This window comes from Mustela lutreola, chromosome 2 (genome assembly GCF_030435805.1).
Source record: "Mustela lutreola isolate mMusLut2 chromosome 2, mMusLut2.pri, whole genome shotgun sequence".
NCBI lineage: Eukaryota > Metazoa > Chordata > Mammalia > Carnivora > Mustelidae > Mustela > Mustela lutreola.
In genome coordinates this window covers 30,298,829-30,320,503 of record NC_081291.1, presented here as the reverse complement: position 1 = coordinate 30,320,503, position 21,675 = coordinate 30,298,829, and the positions used below count along the sequence as shown (strand labels likewise).

The 21,675-nt window shown below is 40.1% G+C and overlaps 1 protein-coding gene across 5 annotated transcripts in view; it reads right to left on the bottom strand.

Annotated features, from left to right (window-relative positions):
- Positions 1-21,675, bottom strand: part of PTPRG (protein tyrosine phosphatase receptor type G) — a 703,069-nt gene that overhangs the window by 278,350 nt on the left and 403,044 nt on the right. For all 5 annotated transcript variants that reach the window (XM_059161377.1, XM_059161376.1, XM_059161378.1 and 2 more), the window contains 2 exons: positions 17,353-17,532; positions 3,606-3,754 (listed from right to left, as the gene is read on the bottom strand). In XM_059161377.1, the coding sequence (XP_059017360.1) occupies positions 3,606-3,754; positions 17,353-17,532 (329 nt within the window). The remainder of the gene's footprint in view (positions 1-3,605; positions 3,755-17,352; positions 17,533-21,675) is intronic.

Sequence of the window (21,675 nt, the reverse complement as noted above, 5' to 3'; positions counted from 1 at the left end):
ACATCTCATGACAAAACACCCTTCTTCAGAGACCGTATCACAACTGATATAACACAACTGTATGTGACTGCTTGCCCAATTTCTGTTTCATTACCAGAGTGCAAATACCTTAAAGGTACTGCCTTTCTGGTTCACTTTTATAACCCAGAGCCTACATGACAGTAGGTACTTAAGAAACATTTGTTGCTCGGCTAGAACTAAAGCCGCATGATAGGAGGGGAGGGCATCTGAGGATCGAAATTGGGTCTACATGCCTAGGCATGGCATTGCAATTCAATTCTGAGTGTTTCCTAACTTAAATTGAGCTGTAAAGAAAGCCACTTTTGAAGGGCTCTTATTTTTCTATTAGATGGGATGTTTTTAAGTGTACAAACTCTAAGAACAAGTCCAGGATCCCAGCCAGGAAAATGTGGGGAGGTCGAATCTCTGGATGTGTATGAAGTTGTTATAGGTGACCTCAGAGGAATTCCCAGGAAGCAGCAAAACTGACCACGTTGGGCTTGTTGCCACTGACCCTTGGGGAGCAGGACCACATTCTTGCAGGGCTATGCTTACAATTCAGCTTGCAGAGCTGGAGCACTGAGGCGTACCATACCCAAGGTCATGACTTAACCTCAAGTGGAACCTCAAGGAACCAAGACTAGCAATGTTCTCACCCATCAGGCCAGGTACATTTCCTCTCTGAAATCCATAAGAAGATGGGACAACCTCTCAAGCAGGGAGATCCAAGGATTCAAACATCCTCAAAGTGATGCCACACAGGTAAAGGAAGGCTCAATTCCAACGAAACATACACGTTCTCTGCTCCAAAGTCTCACAGCAGTGACATTTTGGGTAGGATAATTCTTTGTCTGGGGGCTGCCTTATGAACTGGAGGTTTATCCACATCCCTGGAGGTTTAACTGCATCTCTACTCACTAGATTCTAGGAGCATACCACTGCCCCCTACGAGTGACAACCAAACATGGCCCCTGAAAATGCATCATGTCCCCATGGGTAGAGCACACGGTCTCTAGTTGAGAACCAGTGCTGTGCTTTGCCAATCTCAGTGCAATCTTCAACCATGACTCTTCTCTGACTCTGTACACAAGACAGAAAAGAAGTGTCCCCGATGCTGATAAATGACCCCATGATATATAACAATTTTTTTTACTTTCATTCTTTAAAAAGGTTTATTTTATTTTTTATACAGAGAGAGACTGAGAGATAGTGAGCGTGAGGGTAGTGGGAGAAGGCAGATAAAGAATCTCAAGCAGACTCTGTGTTCAGCATGGAGCCTGACTCAGGGCTCGATCCTATGACCCTGAGATCATAACCTGGGCCCAAATCAAGAGTCAGAGGTTCGATTGACTGAACCACCCAGGCGACCCTTTTTACGTTCATTTTAATTTCTTAGAAAGCAACATAGTTATACAGAATGAAATAAACCAAGTCTGAGATGTTCAAACTCTAAGACCACCAGAGAGAGTTCCTGTTGATAAAGAGCTCCAATAAAGCAAGTGAACACAAAATATTACAGACATGTTTTGGGCAAAAGTGAGCAACTTTTCCTTGCATATTTTAAAGTTAAATTTGATCCCGTTACCTTTGGTCTCTGAAATTCCAAGTTCCTCAAATACACCCAGTAAGTAATTTAACATGTTTATCACATTAAAAAAAAAAAAAGTTACAAACCAGATGGGCCTCGATGAGGAATCCAATTAATACAAGCAGCCTTACCATCTGACATTACTTTTAAGTAATAAATAAATTCAAACAACTTGGCAGAACAATAAGTCTGTGCATTATAGCTGCCATTTTGAAATAGCTTCTGAATTTCAGGGCACTCTTTGAGTAAAAGAAAACTGAAATATTCACTTAAGGTAGTAACTTTTTAAAAGAATATGCATCTAGTCTATGCATTTTTCTAAATATGAATGGAGTAAGAGAAGGAGACAGGCCCTTCACCACATTAAGGGATATAATTAAGAATGATGCAGAAGTTCCCAGGTCCCATCTCTAGAGCTCTTCGTATTTACCAAGGCAACTGCCAAAACAAGTTTTCAATCTTTCAAAGCACAGGTCTTTTGTTTGGACAACACTAGATGAACAAATAGCAGCCTGATTCTGAGATAAAGAGGCTTTTGAGAAAAACTAGCTGGACGCCAACTGTCCCTTCAACTCGCACTGTCAATGGGAACTGGTCAGAAAGAACTGAGGGAAACCTGAAACTTTTAGAAAGATGATATAATTTTGCTTCTAGGAATCAAGTTTTCTAAGTACCAATAAAGCTATGATTTCTAAGAAGTGATTCATTTAGTACAAAAGGAGGATGAGAGCCCATTAGCAAAAACCCTTCTCAGGAGACCTTTAACTAGTGTAACGAGTACAAGAAGTCCCACAGACAGAAGAATCTTAATACTGGGAAATTGTCAGTTGAAGGAGAAAAAAATGTGAAGCATTTTCTCAGAATAGTTATCTCAGCTTTCTCCATCAATCACAGATAAGAAACAAATTTATACATGAGTAAAGGCATCTCTAGACAAAGAAATACTACTGATTTTCTCATCTTGTGAGGATTCTTCACTTATGCTTCAAGGATGCCTAAATGGTCCAAAATAGGCTTGAGGAACTAGGGTGAATGATGAAGCCCTATAAACTACGTGCAAATCTGTGTGTACATCTGTGTTTTCCCTATATGGAGGGGATCTCAAGTATTCCTCAGATAATCAAAGTAGGTCATGACTTACTAGAAGTTATAACACACTAAGAGTTGCTGTTCCATATTTGAGTCCAATCATACACTTGAAGGAACATCCATTTAGTTCTTCCTCAAATGTGTAAAGCTCACCACATAAAAGAACCAAACCTAACAAATTCATGTGCACCAACAAAAGAAAATTCCCATTCTGATGATGGTAAAAGGTAAAAACAAGGTTAGCAATGGAAAAGGTGCACCGCCCCAACCAACACTAATGAAGGAATCTGGAGTCTTGCTCTCTCCCTCCCGACCTCACCAAAAAGATACAAACCGTCTCTTGTACCCACACCTTTCTTCTGTCTAGCAGCAAGGCTATTTGAGAAAACTGACACAGGAAAGGCAAAATGTCACCATTGATCCCAGCAGTGTTAACTGAGAGTCATACCACCAATGGCCACAGCCTCTTTCTCGACAGCTGCAGGGAGCAAACAAACCTTACTACAGCTTCCCCACCGAGAGAAGGTTCTGAGATGCCTCTTCATGTATCAACTAACTTTTCTCTTTTCTAAAGGGCGAAAACAGTAACCTGAGTTTCATTCAGAATTTCACCTTTAGAAAGTGGGACTTCTGAAAAACAGAGTAAAGAAATTGTGCCAGATGAAACAAATGGTTGAAAATCCTTGGCCAGGGGTGAGTCTACTCAAAACCACAAGGCTGCTGACTTCCCCACGCTTCTCCAGTCAAACAAAGGTAAGAAGCTTGAGGAGGAATGTACACCTGTCACGCTGTATATAAACAGTTTCCAGAGACAAAGGTATGGACACTATAAGTTTCATTCACAAAGTCACTGGGGGTAAAGACAAAGCATCTGACTAATATGAGGACCCAAAGTAAGGCTACACTTGACATCTCGATGCCTTCTCACCTCGACAGGAAAGCGCCTCCCGTTGATGCTGTGTTCTGAGCCCGCAGAGCCATTGCTGTGTCCCCAGTGAAATTCCACCTTCTCGGCTTTGAATCTGCCAGGCAGGCCAGCACCACTTACAAAATAGTCGTCCTTCAGAAGGATGGCAACTGCAAAAATATGGAAGGGAAGGGGAACAAAGTGAATCTCAGAAAAAAAAACTTGAATGACTTCCTCCACTGCTTCCATAAAGTTCAGATTATATGATGTGAATTATTTCCTCACGTTCCTGTTGGAAAAACAAGTCAAAAACACTAGTTTGAATAAATTAGCACAATCTAGCTGTAGAATGTTCTCAAGCTCTGGTTCACTCTAAATCATGAAAACTCCCAGGGAATGATCTCGGAATTTCTTATCCATTTCACAGATGGGGGGAAAAAAAGGAAGAAGAAGAAGGAAAAAAAAAAATGGAGACAGTCACAGAGTAAGATGCTCTGAATCAGGGTCTCCTTAGTCCGCTCAATGACCAAAACTCCCTGGAGAGGGAGAATTTTTCTTTTTGTAAGCATTGACTCCTGGGGCTACCCCTGGGTTCTCTGGAATGAGGTGGGAAAAACATATGATAAGCCAGATGTGAGAGGCAGGTTTCTTTGATTAGAAAGCTTAGACAAAGATATCAGGAAATAAAATTTGCAGGTTCTTTCCATTTTAAGGCAGTATCAGTGGACATATGGCAAAGGTGGGGGTTGCATTCATGATATTTGAAAACAGTGGTACTGAATACCCTGAAATTTTGAAATACTGAATATCATGAAAACATGGTATTGAAAACAGTGCCCAGGAAAATGCTGGCAAAATGTTATACATTAAATCATTCAAATAACTGCAGATAACTAGATTTAATGTAATGTTTTTTTTTTTAAATTATTTCACATGTAGGAAAATTTTACTTAACCCATCCAAAAGAACACCTGAGAATTCCAAAACATAGGGAACCTTCGTCAATTTAAATCCTAACTTTCAAAAGTATCTTCCTCCTAAAACACAGGAAAGAGAAATTGAGAATAAATATCTTGGATTTATACTGGCATAACAATTATTTTCCCAAAAGGAATGTAGTATCCAGATGCATTAAGAAACAGATTTTCTTTTAGAAGTGAGACACTCCCTTTGTTTGTTTGTTTTCTAAAGTGAATTCATGCATTCATTCAACAAACACTCACTGGCTGCTAAATATGGGTAAGATGTCAACCAATATACTTCATGGTTTGTGATCAACAGCCAAATTTGTAAACCACAGAAAAGCTTTTGTATCATCACTGTTTCTTCTTCCTAAAGAGATCCCAGTTCGAGCTTTAGCGAGAAATCCTGCATGAAAATTAGGTCTCCGTAAAAGATTGGGACGAGGCTAATGACCCATCTCTAAAACACTGCAATTAGTTTCAGTACTCCTCTATATAAAGGAAGCATTAAAAGCAAGTAAAGGAACCCTGCTCGTATAAATCCCTTTTTATTGCATTCAAAAGACACTTTTTCTCCAATTTCTGAAAAAATATACAATGAATGTTCAATTAGTGGGACAGCAAATTAAGAGATGAAATGAAGTCAAAGCAAGTGTTTCTTGCGCAGATTAAACACGTGATGGCTGTTTTACCTGTGCTGTGTGCTAGGCACATTTAATAGGGGTTGGCAAATGTTCTCAAGGGCAAGATTGTCTCTGAGGGCCCTGAGATCCCAGTTGCAACAACCCAACCTAGTCCTTGTAGCACAGAGGCAGCCAAGCACAACATGTAAATGACTGTTCCAATAAAACTTTATCCAAACTAAAATATGGATATAGTTTTCATGTGTCATGGAATCTTATTCTTCCTTTGATTTTTTTTTTCCCACCATTAAGAATGCAGAAACAAGCAGGGGTTGTCATTTGGACATCCCTAAAACACAGTATGCTATTTTATAAGATAAAACACAGTAAACCAATCACATGCCGTTAGTTCTAAAGCCAAAATACCTATGAATTAGGTCAGTAGTGTCTTAGATACTTTTGATTACTCTCATCCTGTTATAAATTCTATATGTAACATTTTGCATCCAAAGGATGAAGGCAAAGCATTTTGAGTGCATCTGTTACAATATACCCAGGGACTCAGCAGCATCTTATAAATATTTGATTTTACCTAAATCATTTATGTCTCTGTCAGGGGTCATTTTACTTGTTTTATATGAATAATTAAAAGCATAATTAGGGAACTGTACAATCTGAAACATTAATCTCATTTTTCATTTTACTGTTTTCCTCACTAGAGCACACAGCACGCTCCATGTTCCTACTCCTCCCACTCAATGCGACTTCTATTTTTGTTTACCTATAAAACTGTGAAGGGAGAACTTTCTCCGCTATCACGTAACCATTTTCTGATAACCACTGAGGACACAGAGCTGTTTGAAAACAAAATGAAGATACTTCCTACAGAACACAGAATATATTAAGAGCTCAGAAGATGGACAGACCTGGGTCAGAATCCAGTTCTGCTTACTTTAGAGCAGATGACCTTGGGCCAAGTTACCTGGCTTCTTTGTGCCTCAGTCTCCACCACTGTTCCCATGGCACTAAAAGGGTCAACGGGGCAAGGCTGTTTTGATGCCTGAAGGAAATCACACAGGGAAAGGCCTTAACCAACCAGCCAGAAAGCCAACAAGTACACATTCAGTGGAGATTCCTGTCAGACTCCTCTGTGGAGGTATGGACAGAGTTCACGTGCCACAAAGAGAGGGGCCCACAAAGGTGTGACTCTCCTTTTTCAGATCGAGTTCCATTAAAAAAAAAAAAAAAGGTTTTATTTATTTATATGAGAGAGAGAGAGAGCATGCACAAGCAGGGGGAGGGGTTGGGGGAGGACAGAGGGAGGAGCAGATTCCCGCCAAGTAGGAAACATAACAGACTTGGGGCTCTATCCCAGGACCCTGAGATCATGATCCGAGCTGAAGGCAGACGCTTAACTGACTGAGCCACCCAGGCACCCCTCAAGTTCCATTTTAAAGCAATACTGACTTCCTCACAAAATAAAGTGTCCTAGGACAGGGACCACAGCAAGACTTGACAGAGATTTTAAGTGCTGAATAGATGCTCTGAATTCATTACAACACAGAGTAAAAAAACGTATTTTCTCTTCTTGATTGTTTCTATGCTTTGTTTACATCAAAGGGAAAAAAATATCAATGTGGTGCTGATCTGCTCTCCACACTTCCCTGATACTCTCATTTCCCCCTTGTACCCAAAAGTAAGTATTATGCTCAATTTAGTAACTTTGGTAATTTGATTTATATCACAGGTCACAGGCATATATATGCCTGTATTAGTCTCTCCAAGTCAAATAGAACAGGTCTTCCCATTAAGGTGTTGGTACCAAGTTTTCCTTTATAATCAATTTCTGTAATTAAAATAAAGAGAGCCAGTTGAAAGAAAAACAGTAAGTAGATACTACTGTGATAATAATAAAGGGGCACCTGGGTGGCTCAGTCAGTTGAGTGTCTGACTTCTGATCTCAGCTCACGTCTTAGTCTCAGGGTTGTGAGTTCAAGCCCTGAGTTGGGCTCCATGCTGGGAGTAATGAATTTTAATTTCAACATTAAAACCACAGAAGTAAGTTGAATCGGATTAGGCGACATGATGGTATAACAGCTAACGGATAGAGACTGATAGGAAAGGAGGGGTAAACAGGAAAGGTACATGGGAGTGTAGAACAGGCCCTCTGGTTGTTGAACCACTACTGTGGACTGGGATGGAATCACAGCAGAACGACAAAGGGAGCAGAAGGAGCGAAGGCTTCAAATCTGGAGTTTCTGAACCTAGAGTTCATAGTCCACAGCAGGAGCCACCCAAGGGCTTTGGGTCTACACCCTTCTGAGACAGGAAGTAAAATGCAGAGCACAGGCACAGAGACAGAGACAGACTCTGGAGCCAGTTGAGTCTGAATTTGACTACTACCACCTGTCACACTCCACTTGTAGGAAAGGCATTACATTTCTTGGTGCTCTAGTTCCCATTCTTTAAAACTGGAATGTTACAACAGTAGCTTCACGGGTCTGCTGGGAGATCACAGGATTGACAAACGAGGATGCTTACAACAGTCATTGCTGTATGACATTACAGCATAAAGATGACACTGTATAATTGCATAAGCGTTGTTTATAAAGGTTATTATCCTAGGGAGACAAGCCATAGCTTTTACAGACTTCTCCTGTGTCTGAGGCTCCCCCAAATGTAATAATACCCCAGGCTGTGCGCAGCGGGAGGGAAAAGGTGGGAGTCACACTACAGATAAGGAATTGGGTTTTCTCCTGAGCTCGAAGGGATAACTGAGTACCTGGCATTCATGGCAATGTTTGCAGGACATCCACCCACTGTTTATAAATTAGACTCAACATGTCTATATGATGCTGGGCTAAAGCAAATGTTCATACCAAAATCTGAGTAAACAGCAGTAGGTGCCAAAAGTTAAATAAAAATGGATGGCAGGGAAACTAGCTGCTTGCTATTTACTTCCACTATTCCCAACCAATTTTTAACACTACAAAATGAGAAAAGACCACTATGATTGGATCTTGATGGTGGGACCCTTTACCCCCACCCCCAGACCACCCAAAATGCAGATGTCCACGAGGGGATGCTTAGGGCTCTTGGTAAAAGGGTAACATTCTGGTCTGGCAGTCAAGAAACATGAGCTTATCTAACATTGGCATTTATTTCTTCAAATATTTACCAACTTATGACCAGAGAAGAAAAGGTTAGTGAATCAGGCATAGATCTTGGCTTCAGGGAGGGTACAGCTGGGGGAAAGACAGGTCCTGGCAACTAAACAACAGCAGAAGCAGCTCAGCAAGTGGGACAAGTGGTAAGAGGTGAGTCCAAGCCCAGACAGGGGAAGGGAAGTGGGTATCTTCAAGGACTGATGAAATTACATGAGTTGATAGTTAAAGGAGCAACCTTGGGAAGTACTGACAAGAGGGGAGCTTGCCCAGAAAAAAAGAAGCTGATGCAAAGGCCCTGCTGTAGTGAGAGCAAGTAAGACAAAGCCAGGTGGTTGGTGCCCAGACAGCAGGGTGTGACACAGAAGCTGGGGAATGAGGCAGGGACAGCGATCAATCTATCTTCATCCCCAAGAGAAATGGAAAGACCTTGATATGGCTGAAAGAAAGAACAAGAAGGAAAGAGGGTGAGACAGAAAGACAGATATGATCAGATTTGGGAAATGAAATTATTCTGGCTACTAAATGAAGAAGGCATGGGAAGAAAGCAACACTAGTTGGTAGGAACAAAAGTTGAGACTTCACTATAGTCATCTGCTAAGGAGAGACTGGACATGTTAAGTTGGAGCAGCCTCAGACATCCAGGAGCTGTCAAGTCATGGGATTATCCCAAGTCTCAGTGAACTCACTGCTAAACCCAGCAAGATGAATAAAGTAGGTAAGTTGACCCTTGAATCATACAATGTATGACAGATATCAATCTAGCCGAGAGAACTATGCTCTAAAAAACAAAGACAGGCCTCAGACATGACCCCCCAAATTCAAAATTTACTTAAGTCTCCCTGTGTAAAACAGCACTGGTTTTCCCATTATCACTGGTTATGTAATTGGCATGTAATCCGTTTCCATCTACCCCAAAACTTCTTTCTACTACCATGGCACAAGGGCTGGGGCTGTGGGAGTCAGAGAAAAAAAATGGAGCTGAGCAGACATGCTTGTAGCATATCTAGCTAAAGACAGACCCAGTGAAACAGCTCTGACTTGAATTCCAGAGTTCAGACAAGACGAATGGAAAGAACCCAAGAATTTAGACCTCTGAAACAGGAAAAGTTTTACTTTTTAAAGTTTTTATCTTAATTTCAGTTAGTTAACACACAGCAGTTTATTAATTTCATGTGATTCAACAATTCTATACAGGACTCACTGTTCAACATAAGTGTGTTCTTAAAGCCTATCATCTGTTTCACTCGCCCTCCCTCTGTAACCAGCAGTTTGTTCTCCATAGTTGAGAGTCTGTTTCTTGATTTGTCTCTTTCTTGTTTATTTCTTTTGTTTCTTAAATTCTAAAAATGAGTGACCACATGGTATCTGTCTTTCTCTGACTTATTTTATTTAGCATTATACTCTCTAACTCCATCCACATGGTTAAAATGATAAGATTTCATTCTTTTTTACGGCTAAATAATATTCCATTGTATATCTATATAGCATCTCTTCTTTAACTGATCATCTATCGATGGACACTTGGGCTGCTTCCATCCTTTTCTATTGTAATCTATCTTCTTTAATTAATTTAACAATGATTTCCTGAATCCATCGATGTAAGGCACTGTGGCAAATGCAGATAAGTAGGAAAGAAAGTAGGCAAGGGAAAAAACACAGAGTAGACAAATATAAAATGGGAAAATGGAAGTAAATGAATGCATGATGACAAATGCCTTGACTATCTGTCCTTGGTGTGGGAGGAAAGAAAAAGTAGTGAACACCAAACACCAAAAGCTCTCCAAATAGTTAAAATTCACAGGAGCCCATGGCTTATTAACATACATCAGAAGCACCGTCTAAGTCTTAAATTCTGATCATTTAGCTAGAAGCTAATGCTAGGAATAGCAAGATTATCTTGAAATGTTCTTGATGAATGCATTACCTTTTCATTTTACAAAAATGAAAGAAAGGGAAATAACTTTAGATGAAATCAAATGAGAAGTGGCACAGTAGACAGTTATGGCTTCTCAGGAAGAAAAAGAGAGATGCTATCAGTCTTGTAAAGATATTTTAGACAACTTTCGAGAAGTGGGCTACGTACAACTAACTTGCTCTATTGATTATCCTGGATTGGATATATAGCCCTCTCAAGGGGTTAAGACAGATATGAACATTAAAACTGTTTTATGAGAAAGTTACTGTCTGTATGTAATAGGCTGCTTTAAATATTAACTTTCTATATTCATATTTTAATATCCAAAAGACAGTCTATTTTACAGATAAGTGACCTGTAAATTTCCATCACAAAAAATAAATACTCTCTACTGAATTTATTTTCTGGAAGAACAAAATTCACAAAAGGACTTTTGGAGAAAAAAACCCCACATGTTGGTTAAAAATTAATGGAGAACGAAAAAGAAGTTTTTTCTTCATCTAGGTATCCAAGATAAATATAAAGTGAAGAACCAGAACAAAGAAAGACCATGTGGCTTCTGTGGGGCTTCTTTAATTAACCTTTTAATTTTTCTGGTAATTATAGATTCACTTGCAGTTGTAAGAGATAATGCAGTGGTCTTCTGTCCCCTTTGTCCAGTTCCTCAAAAGGGTAACATCTTGCAAAACCTTAGTTCGATGATATCACGTTTTGTAAAAATGTTTTTGGAATGCAAATGTTTTTGGAATGCCAACAGTTTACTCAGAAGCAAATGTTACACTTTAATAACAAACCACACTGAAGCATTGTGTTTTTCCTCTATTATGTTAGAAAATACACAGAAGAGCAATTTAAAAAATGAATTTACTTCAAAGGACAGGTTCTTACACCCACAAACACACACCTGTAATACTTGCCAAGGTTTTTCAAAAAGCACTTACGTCCAGAGCTCACTTTTGGGGAAGGCTACAACAGTGGTCAGGACCTGGATTTTTTTTTTTTTTTTTTAAGATTTTAATTATGTATTTGGCAGACAGAGATCACAAGTAGGCAGAGAGAGAGGGAGGAGGAAGCAGGCTCCCCACCAAGGAGACAGCCCGATGCGGGGCTCGATCCCAGGACCCTGAAATCATGACCTGAGCCAAAGGCAGAGGCTTTAACCCACTGAGCCACCCAGGCACTGCAGGACCTGGATATTTTTAAAAAGCTCTTTAGGGAGTTTGGAAGTTTCCTTCTGCTTGACGCTCTAACTTTAGGTCAACTGGGAAATGTTGAGATTTCTGGGCCAGGCTTCTGAGGTATGGAAAGATTTCCTTGCAGATTTAGTAGAAATAGTGAAGAACTTGTCCTGAGTCTGTTATGGGTCTTTCTTCCCAATGAAGAATTTCATTCTTTCTCTGCTTCTTCTTTGATTCATGACTTCTTTCCTGGGCCTTTACCTGGGGTCTTGGGCTCTTCAGCATTTGGGGTCCCCAAACCCGGGAAGGCCTTTCTTTTCCCATGAGCTATATTAGGACAGGGCTGAATTTTGGAGACTTTCCTGTGGCACGTTTTTGCATGCCACTGGTAGCAGCAGAGGGAATTCATCTTTGGACTTCTAGCACTTGGTGCATTTCCTCTACTGGTTACTTTCTCCTCACATTCTGAGGTCTCTTCCTTCCTAGGTCCAGATTCCTTTTCTGGAACACCACCAGCTGTAGGTCCACCTCAACTTCAGTTAGGGCTGAAGATAAATGGGTGTCTTTCTAGGTTACCTATCAATACTACTCACTGGGAATATTATCAATCCTCGCCCTTAATTTAGACACAGCACCCTACATTGTCTGTATACTGTTTTTCAGTTGAATTTATATGATCCATGCATAATGGACAAAGCAACTGAATCTTCATTTCTCCAAAATACTTGAAAATTCATGAACTTCTTTAGCATTTTAAGAAGTATAGGATGAAAGAAGTTTCTAGGTTTGTGCTTATTAAAAAAAAAGGAAGAAGAAGAAGATTTAAAAAAACAAAGAAGATGAACAAAACAGTGTGATTTTTGCACTCAAGTTTCTACACCACCATACGTTGAAACTTAAGAGAACAGAAAAATAATTCCAGGTTCAAACTTGCATATACATGATTGTCGTGTTTTATAAAACAGTCCTAGAGAATCATCATAGATTATTTGAGATATAGTCTGTCTAGGATGATGTCATGAATTTATAGTAAGTACAGTCTGAGAAGTAAAGGGATTTATTTCTGCTTCTCAGAAAGGTGTGCTTCTTCTCAAATTCTGATATAATGTGCTCATATTTGGATGGCTATGCTAGAAAACCAGGCATACACGCAGACATGCAACAAGTTGTGGATCACTCCAGGAAGTCAGCACGGTGACAGAGATTGAAAATCAGCTCCTAGAAGACCAAGGTCATGAATCAACTTGCATTGAGTGAACCCCCCAACTCATCTAAAACCTGTCATTGGAGATACCAAGCTGAAAGCTATCACTGAAACCTGTTATCTTTGCAGAAGGCTGTCAAGCATTGAAAGTCAAGTAGAAAACCACATCAAAGAGCCCAGCGAATTGCCTTTGGCAGGTTCTGGAATGTGGCACTGAGGTGGCACTCGGCTCTGAGGTCTGATTATACCCAGTAGGACAACACTACGGTCCACCACATTCAGATTGTTGGGGGAGTCAATATTCCCATCCTGGTTCTCCAAAGGATGCTCACATTGGAAACATAAAGCAGGACCACTGGTAGAGAAATTCTGAATTGTAACAATAAATATACAATCTACATTGGGGAAGGGAGGGAGGGGTGAAAAAGTGTGTACAGATAACCTTATCAGTCACACACATTTTTCCTGAGCAGATAGACCCAGATGGATGACTTAAGGTATAGGAGAGGGTAGCCTGAGATAAGGCAAGGAGAACTGATCATGAGAACATTACAAAGAAGAGTCTGAAGTCAGGAATCATGGTGCTGACTTGAGAAGCAATTCTATGAACACACCAGGCCAACCCAAAGCAATCAACCATGAATAATCTCAGACAAATGTTGATTTGGAGAAGGAAAATGGATCCCCCCAAAGTCGCCCATGTAGCCACTTAGGTCAAAAGAAAAGGCAATTCTGGGGCACCTGAGGGAGCACAGTTGGTTGAACACCGACCCTTGGTGTCAGCTTGGTTCTAATCTCAGGGTTGTGAGATGGAGCCCCGTGTCCAGCTCCACACTCAAGTGGAGTCTGCTTGAGTTTCTCTCTCTCCTCTCTCTGTGTTCTCCTCCCTGGACTCTGGGGGCTATCACATTCCAAAGGAAATACATAAAATTTTTAAACAGAAAGGAAAGAAGGAAGGATGGAAGGAAGGAGAAAGAAATTAAAAAAAAAAAAAGAAAAGAAAAAGGCAAGTTTGTGACCCACAGTAAGAATGAAACCAAAAGGCTGACACTGAAGTTGTTATAGCCCAGTGTGGGGGCTGTGGCCAGCTAAGGCTGTTGAAAGGGATTACTAAGAATGGTTTGTAGTGACACACTTGGTTACAAAGGGATTATTTCAAAAAAGAGAGAAAGACAGTGAGCCTGTTTTAATGGATTAGAGTTTTAAGAGTCAAAAAATAAGATACAAAAAATATACTTAGTACCAATAGAAACCCAGGTAGCACTAAGCAGAGACATAATATAACACCTCTGTGTTTATTTTCAGGTCACACAGTGGGAGCACAGCAAGGCATTCTCTAATTCCATGGACCATCTGAAACTGATAATTGCACAATAGTGATTAAGAGGGAGGTAGCTCTTTGTAGTAGCAATGGTGAAAATATGAAGTTCTGTATTCATAAATTTCCAAAGACAAATTAGGGCGATGGGGATAATTAAAGGCAGGAGCATCAGGTTGCTGGCCTGATATATAAACACAGGAGAACATGTTCCTCTGTCCTCTAATGTAATAGGAAATATTAAAGCAAAACCTTGGGGTACCTGGGTGGCTCAGTCAGTTAAGCTGCTGCCTTTGGCTCAGGTCATGATCTCAGGGTCCTGGGATTGACCCTGGCATCAGACTCCAAGCTGAGCGGGAAGCCTGCTTCTCCCCTACCTACCATTTCCCGTGCCTGTGTATGCTCTCTCCCTCCCTCTCTCTCTGTGTCAAATAAATAAATAAATAAAAATCTTTAAAAAAATAAAAAAGCAAAAAACCAAAGAGGTAAGAATTTTACTTCCATTTGTGCATTTGGCACAGAGCTGTCCAACAGACCTTTTTGCAATGACAATGCACTTGATCTTGCTGCCTCCCTCCCTACGGTAACTGCTGACCATATATGGCTACCAAGCATTTCAAATAAGGCTGGTTTAACACTACCCATGATCCACAAATTCAGTGCAATCGCTATCAAAAGTCTATGGGTATTTTTCATAGAAACAGTAAAAAAAAACCTAAAATTTCTACAGAACCATAAAAGACCCTGAAGAGCCAAAGGAATTCTAAGAAAGAAGAATGAAGCTGGAGGCATTTCAAACTATGCTACAAAGCTACAGTAACCAAAAGAGTATGATACTGGTGTAGCAACACACACAGACTGATGAACAGAATCTAGAGTCCAGAAGCAAACCCACACATATACAATGTATAACCAACTAATATTTGACATGAGAGCCAAGAACACTCAGGGGAAAGGATAGTCTGTCTCTTCTATAAATGGCGTTGGAAAAACTAAGTATTCACATGCAAAAGTTAATGAAGTTGGACTCCTACTTTACATTATTTACAATAATTAACTTGAAATGAATTAAAGACTCTAATGTATGACCTGAAGCCATAAAACTCCTAGAAGAAAACATCAGGTAAAAGCGCCTAGACATTGGTTTTAGTGATGATTTTCTGGACATACCACAAAAAGCACGAGCAACACAAACAAACCAAACAAATGAGACCACATTGAACTAAAAAGCTTCTTTCTCCACAGCAAAAGAAACAATTTAAAAAAATAAAAAGGCAATCTATTGAATAGGAAAAAAAATTTGCAAACTATGCATGTGATAGAGATTTTAATACCCAATATACATAAAGAACTCATGCAAAAAACCCCAATAAAAACCCACTATAAAATAAAAACAAAAACCCAAAACAACTCAATAACCCTGGTTAAAAGTTGGCAAAAGATCCTAGGCATGTTCCCAAAGATACACCAAGGGCCAATAGGTACACGAAAAGTGCTCAATGACCATCAGGAAAATGTAAATCAAAACCACAATAACGGCGCCTGGGGGACTCAGTTGGCTGAGCAACTTGCCCTCAGCTCAGGTCATGATCCCGGAGTCTGGGGATCAAGTCCAACATCAGGCTCCCAGCTCCTCAGGGAGTCTGCTTCTCTCTCTGACGTACTCCCATCTCATTTGTTCTTTCTCTCTCTCTCTCTCTCTCTCTCTCTCTCTCTCTCCAGTAAAAAAATAAATAAAGTCTTCCAAAAAAGAAAAAAAAAAAAAACACAAAAAACCCCACAATAAGATAGCTCCTCACACCTGTAAGGATGGCTATTATCAAGAAGACAAGACATAGAAAGTATTGGTGAGGATGTGGAGAAAAGAGAACCCTTGTACACTGTTGGTGGAAACAGAAATTGGTGCAGATGCTACAGAAATGAATATGGCAGTTCCTCAAAACACTAAAAATACAACTACCATATGATCCAACAATTCTACTTCTGGAAATTCTACTTCAGGAAATGAAATCACTATCCCAAAGAGATATCTGCCCCCTCCATGTTCGCTGTAGCATTATTCACAAGAGACGACACATAGAAACAATGAGTATCCACAACTGATGACCAGACAAGTAAAATATACATTGGAGTATTACTCTTCCATAAAAAAGAAAGAAATCGTGCCATTTGTGACAACATGGGTAGACCTTAAGGGCATTATATTCAGTGAAGTAAGTCAGACAAAGACAAATGTACTATGGTCTCACCTATATATGTTACCTAAAAAAGCTGAAATCGGGGCACCTGGGTGGCTCAGTGGGTTAAACCTCTGCATTTGGCTCAGGTCATGATCTCGGGGTCCTGAGATCGAGTCCCACATTGGGCTCTCAGCTCAGCCGGGAGCCTGTTTCCCTCTCCCTCTCTCTCTGCCTGCCTCTCTGCTTACTTGTGATCTCTGTCAAATAAGTAAATAAATAACCTTTAAAAAAAAAAAAAAAAGCTGAAATCATAGAAACAGAGAGTAGAATGGTGGTTGCCAGGGACTGAATGTGCAGTAAATGGAAAGATGTGATTAAAGGCTATAAAGATCCATTTTAAGAGAAGTAAGTTCTGGGGATGTATAATCATGGGGACTATAGTCAACAATGCCTTACTGCATACTTCAGAGCTGCTAAGAAAGTATGTCTTAAATGTTCTCACTAAAAGAAACAAAGGAAGGGAGGAAGGAAGGTGGGGGGAGGGAACGGAGGATGTGAAGTGATTAGAGTGTTAACTAACCAAGTATGGTAATTACTTGAAAATATAAACATGTATCAAATCATCACATTATATATATATTAAAGTTATATCATGTTAAATAAAAGTCAGATCTCCCCCCCCGCCCAAAAAAACTCCATGAAGATTTTAATGTGCATCCTCTGCTTTCAAACGCTGCACATAAACAACCTAACAAAGTCAGGGGGGATATACAAAAAAAAATATGTGGCTATTACCACTGAGGGAGTGAACTTTAGCCTTACTTACTGACGGACTTAATAGTTAAATTTAAATAGCCACATGTGGCTGGTGGTCACCATAAAGGTTAAAGCAGATTTCTGAAAGTCCATTTTATATACACTTTACCTATATGGATTCACTAAATCCTTACAACCTTATGAGGCTGATATTTTATTATGCACCTTTATTGTATTTCTAAAACCCGAGGCACAGAGTGGTTAAGTAATTTGCCCCAAATAACACAGCTTGTAGAGCAAGTGGCTGGTTCTCGAACCAAGAGCTAATTCCAAAGCTCTCACTCTATGTTCCTTATAGCAACACGCACTACTGAAGGAGCAAAAACCATGGGTAAGGTAAATATTAGAGCCATCTAAAACCATTTCCCATTGATTTGTTGACTAGTAAAAAAGTCAGGAGTCTACCTGTCTTCCCTGTGTTTTTCATCCAGGTTTTGTTAGAAGACTCATTGTCAAAGCCATCCAGCTGCAGCTCCTGGTACTCTTCGCCGACCCGTGCATGCTGGTCTACAATGTCTATGGGAGACTGGAGACGGCCCCCGCAGCTGACACTAGATGTGACCCAGTGCTCAGGACCATAGGCACCTGTTAAAAGAGAAACACACTTCAGTCCTCATGACTCAAGGGTTAGGGGTGAAATGAACAGGATGTAAAAAGTCAACCACTGTATCTCTGAAAGTACATCACACCCCCACCCCACACCCCCCGCCAATGTTCCCACCCAAAGATGTCAGTCTGTTGAAAACTATGGATCCAAGCCATTTGCTTGATAGGGCGATAAGATTAAAGAAAAGACATGTTCCTTAAGATGGTTTTGCTTCTTGATTTGTAATCAAACATTTGCTACTTTATCTGTAATCAGATTAAGGGAGCTGAGCAGAAGGGCTGTCAGAGTTGTTTGCATTTTTAAAAAATTCTAAGTAAGTCTTCTAAAATAAGCAAAGCATTTATTCACAAGAAACCACCTTCTTCTGTTCAGCATGTTTTGCTATTATCAACAGTATACCAAACACAACAGCTCCTATGAGTCTGTGAACTGGAAAAAGGAAAAATTAAAAATTAAAGGCCACATAACACAGGATGAGAGTGATGACAAAGAGTGGGGCAATGAGGCAGGATTATCTTTTGGTTAATCGGGGAAGATTTTTCGGTTTGGCCAGAAATTGTAAATTAGTGGATTCAGGCACTCACCTCTCCTCCTCAATCCCTCCCTGGCACAGGATATGGGGGTATAAAGGTGCACTCAGAATAAATGCAGCACTACATAAAGGCAGGCTTTTGGGGGGATACATGCAGCAGGAATGAAAATGCAACAGTGCAGAATCCTAGTGGGTAACAAGAAGGCATGGGCAGAGAAAATATACTGCACCCACCTGTCTGCACTACTTGGAAACGAAATAATCTGGGGGTGATGTCTATTAAGTTGATAACAGGCTCTGAGATTTTTTCTGCACCCAGCCTTTAACATTTTTGACATGACAAAGCAGGAGTGGCCCCTTGAAAGGAAACACCCTTTGCTAGAAAGATTTACATCTCTTTTTAAGAATAGGATATGAAATAAATCTAAATGTTACAATTTTTAGGTTTTCCAAACAATAAAGGATAATGTGCATATATATATATACATATATATATATATATATATATAGAGAGAGAGAGAGAGAGAGACAGACCTAGGTTTCAGTTTTAAATTTCTTCACATATCAGGGGCGCCTGGGTGGCTCAGTGGGTAAACCTCTGCCTTCAGCTCAGGTCATGATCTCAGGGTCCTGGGATCGAGCCCCATGTCAGGTTGTCTACTCAGTAGGGAGCCTGCTTCTCCTCTCTCTCTCTCTCTGCCTGCCTCTGCCTACTTGTGATTTCTGTCTGTCAAAAAGAAATAAACTCTTTAAAAAAAATAATAAAAATAAATTTCTTCACATATCAGATGAGGATGGAATAGCCAAAGTGATCTGAAGAGACCAACTCATCCAACCACCAGTACTTTTCCTACCTCTCTCTAAACCTAGCATCGTGGAATGGAGAAACAAGAGACACCGTAAGTCTTCCTACTGCTGAATAAAAGCCTACACACTTGTGCCCAACACACTACCATGTTCACACAGGCCATCAATATCCCCACCCCCTAAGTCCATACAGCTCACAGTTGATGTAAACAATGGTCCTATGAAAAAAGAGACAACCACAGAACATCTTTTTAGTCACAGTAATGGTCAAGGCTGCAAGAGCAATCGATGTGACACCCCCCCCCCAAAAAAATGATGCATATTCTTGCTACCTGGCCAATAACCTGGCTTCCTTCTACATCTGGGTCATTTTCCCTAATTCTCATCCGAAACAGGAAGATGGAAAAGACTATCAGGAAGAACATGCTAGCTGCTCCACAAAGGTTTAGCAACCTCAGGGCACTTTTCAGAATCATTTACAAGTGTTATAAGGCTTTCTAGAAAAAGTTAACATCACCATTTTCTTGACTATAAGGCTCCTTACTAAAAGAAGAAGCATCAAGTGCTTTTCACTCATGTTTCTTCACCTCTTGGACAAATTCCCTAAGACTCTGATGAGTCATAAAGGAACAGAGTGTGCATTTGCATATATTCTAGCCAAACTTTATTTTCATCTGCATCATTACATTTGAAGGAAAAAAGGAGGGGAAAAGGGACATAAGGAATAGCTCCAATTTCCTGTCCATTCTTTAAATTTTCTTCCAGAGGAATAAAGTGATTGTTGATGTGTCTCATGGGCCTATATGTTCAAATGATGGAAACTAATGTTTTATTTTTTTAAAAGATTTTATTTATTTGACAGTGGGGGGAAGGAGGGAGGGCACACACAAGCAGAGGGAGCTACAGGCAGAGGGGAAAGGAGATGCAGGCTCCCCATTGAATAGAGAGACCCAAGGCTGGGCTTGATCCCAGGATTCTGGGATCATGACCTGAGCCAAAGCCAGATGCTTACTGACTGCACCACCACGGCATCCCTGGAAGCTAAAGTTTTAATATCGTGTATGTGTGTGTGTGTGTAATGACATTTAGAAACTCACTAGTACGATAAAATTATACTCAATGAAAAAAATGCACAGTAAAACAAATCCAAACATGTTTGACTCCAAAGAAATAAGAATGCAAGCTGTCCTTAGTAAAAACACAGACACCTCGTAATTATCCTACTAATAAAGAAAAACTCTCAGAAGCACACTTTCCATTCATATTATTTCTCAAAACCTTCTAGACATGGGTGACATATAATTTAGCACTCTGTAAAAATATAATCAGGGTTCGTACCAGTGGGATTCATTTATTCACTGGTAACAATCTCAAGATTTAAGCCGACTACATGCTTGCTTTCACACTTCTACCCAATGTACATTCAAGTGCAATTTTAATTGAAACTGATCTTCCACTTCAGATTTTAAATTAATTTTTCTTTGAAGTGCTTCATGCTCCAGACACCCTTGCTTGCAAAAACCCCTATGTCATTAGTGGAGGAAACAGAACGCTTTTCCAAGCTTGGGGGTATTGATTACCTATTCTCACATCGAAGCACCATCGCCATTCCACACTGTATAAATCTCTCCAGTGTTAAGACACTTTATAAAGCGCTGAGAATTATATCATTAATCATTTGCAGTTGTACAATCTCAGAGTATTGAATGCTTTGTTTTTCAGAAGTTTGAATAAATGCTTTTAAGTAAAAAACATGACACTAAATAAAGACCGTGGTTAACTTAAACCTAGTTTTGGGGAGAAAACCAATCAGCAAGAAGCCTTCCACCCTCAGATATGACATTCTCCATCTAAAATAAGAAGGAAAAGTCATTTGCACTTCAGTTTCCCCTTACTGACTCTTTCTTAGAATGAGAAGGACATGTGCAGTTGGCAACCGGATCCGTTTTCAATTGCTCACCAACTCCGACATAGCAACCTACTAGACAAGGCTGTCTTCCCAAAAGGGCTGGACTGGGAGCATAGAAACTACAGGGTGGTTGGGCTGCCCAAAGTAATTTGCCATTCGCCTGTTGAGAGTCTTGTGGGAATGCAATCTTCATGAAGACATACTGCCAACATATTTGCAGCCAGAGAATCTATATTGGCAGTAAAACCTCACTCAACCTGTGATGAAAGCTACTTTCTTTTTAGTGAATTCCATGAATGCATTTAAAACTCCTGCCCAAAGGTTTAATGTTATCGTCAATACACGCTGGTGGTTTCCATGAGGCATATGCACAAGGGCCATGTACCAACTTGGCAATGGACACCTGTGTTCTTTGGGACAGCCTATCACTCATGTAATTTGTTGCCCACTCCTTAATTTAATGTCTGTCTTCCTCATTAGTTTGTGACTCTCAGAAAAGGTTCCTTCTCTGTGTTGTTTACCATTATTGCCATACGTAAAGCAGAGCCCTACCTACAGAGTGTTGCTAATACATATTTTTGCGCACAAATACATGAATTAGAAGATGACATTAAAGAGTTGCATAGTTGTGTCTCCTAATGACACTATGGTGCTATTTTAGTTTTAATTTTATACTTTTATCTGCTGACTTCTTCCTACTCTTCCTGACTCCCTTGGTTTCAAGAGTCAGGAGGTCAACCTCCTTCCTTTCATCACTAATAGGTTAAATTAGTCTGAATGGGGAGAAGGTACAACAAGCAGTTTATGAAGCCCAAGATGGAAGGTATGTGCAAATTTAACTAGCCCACTAAAGGCAATTACACTTTTTTTAAA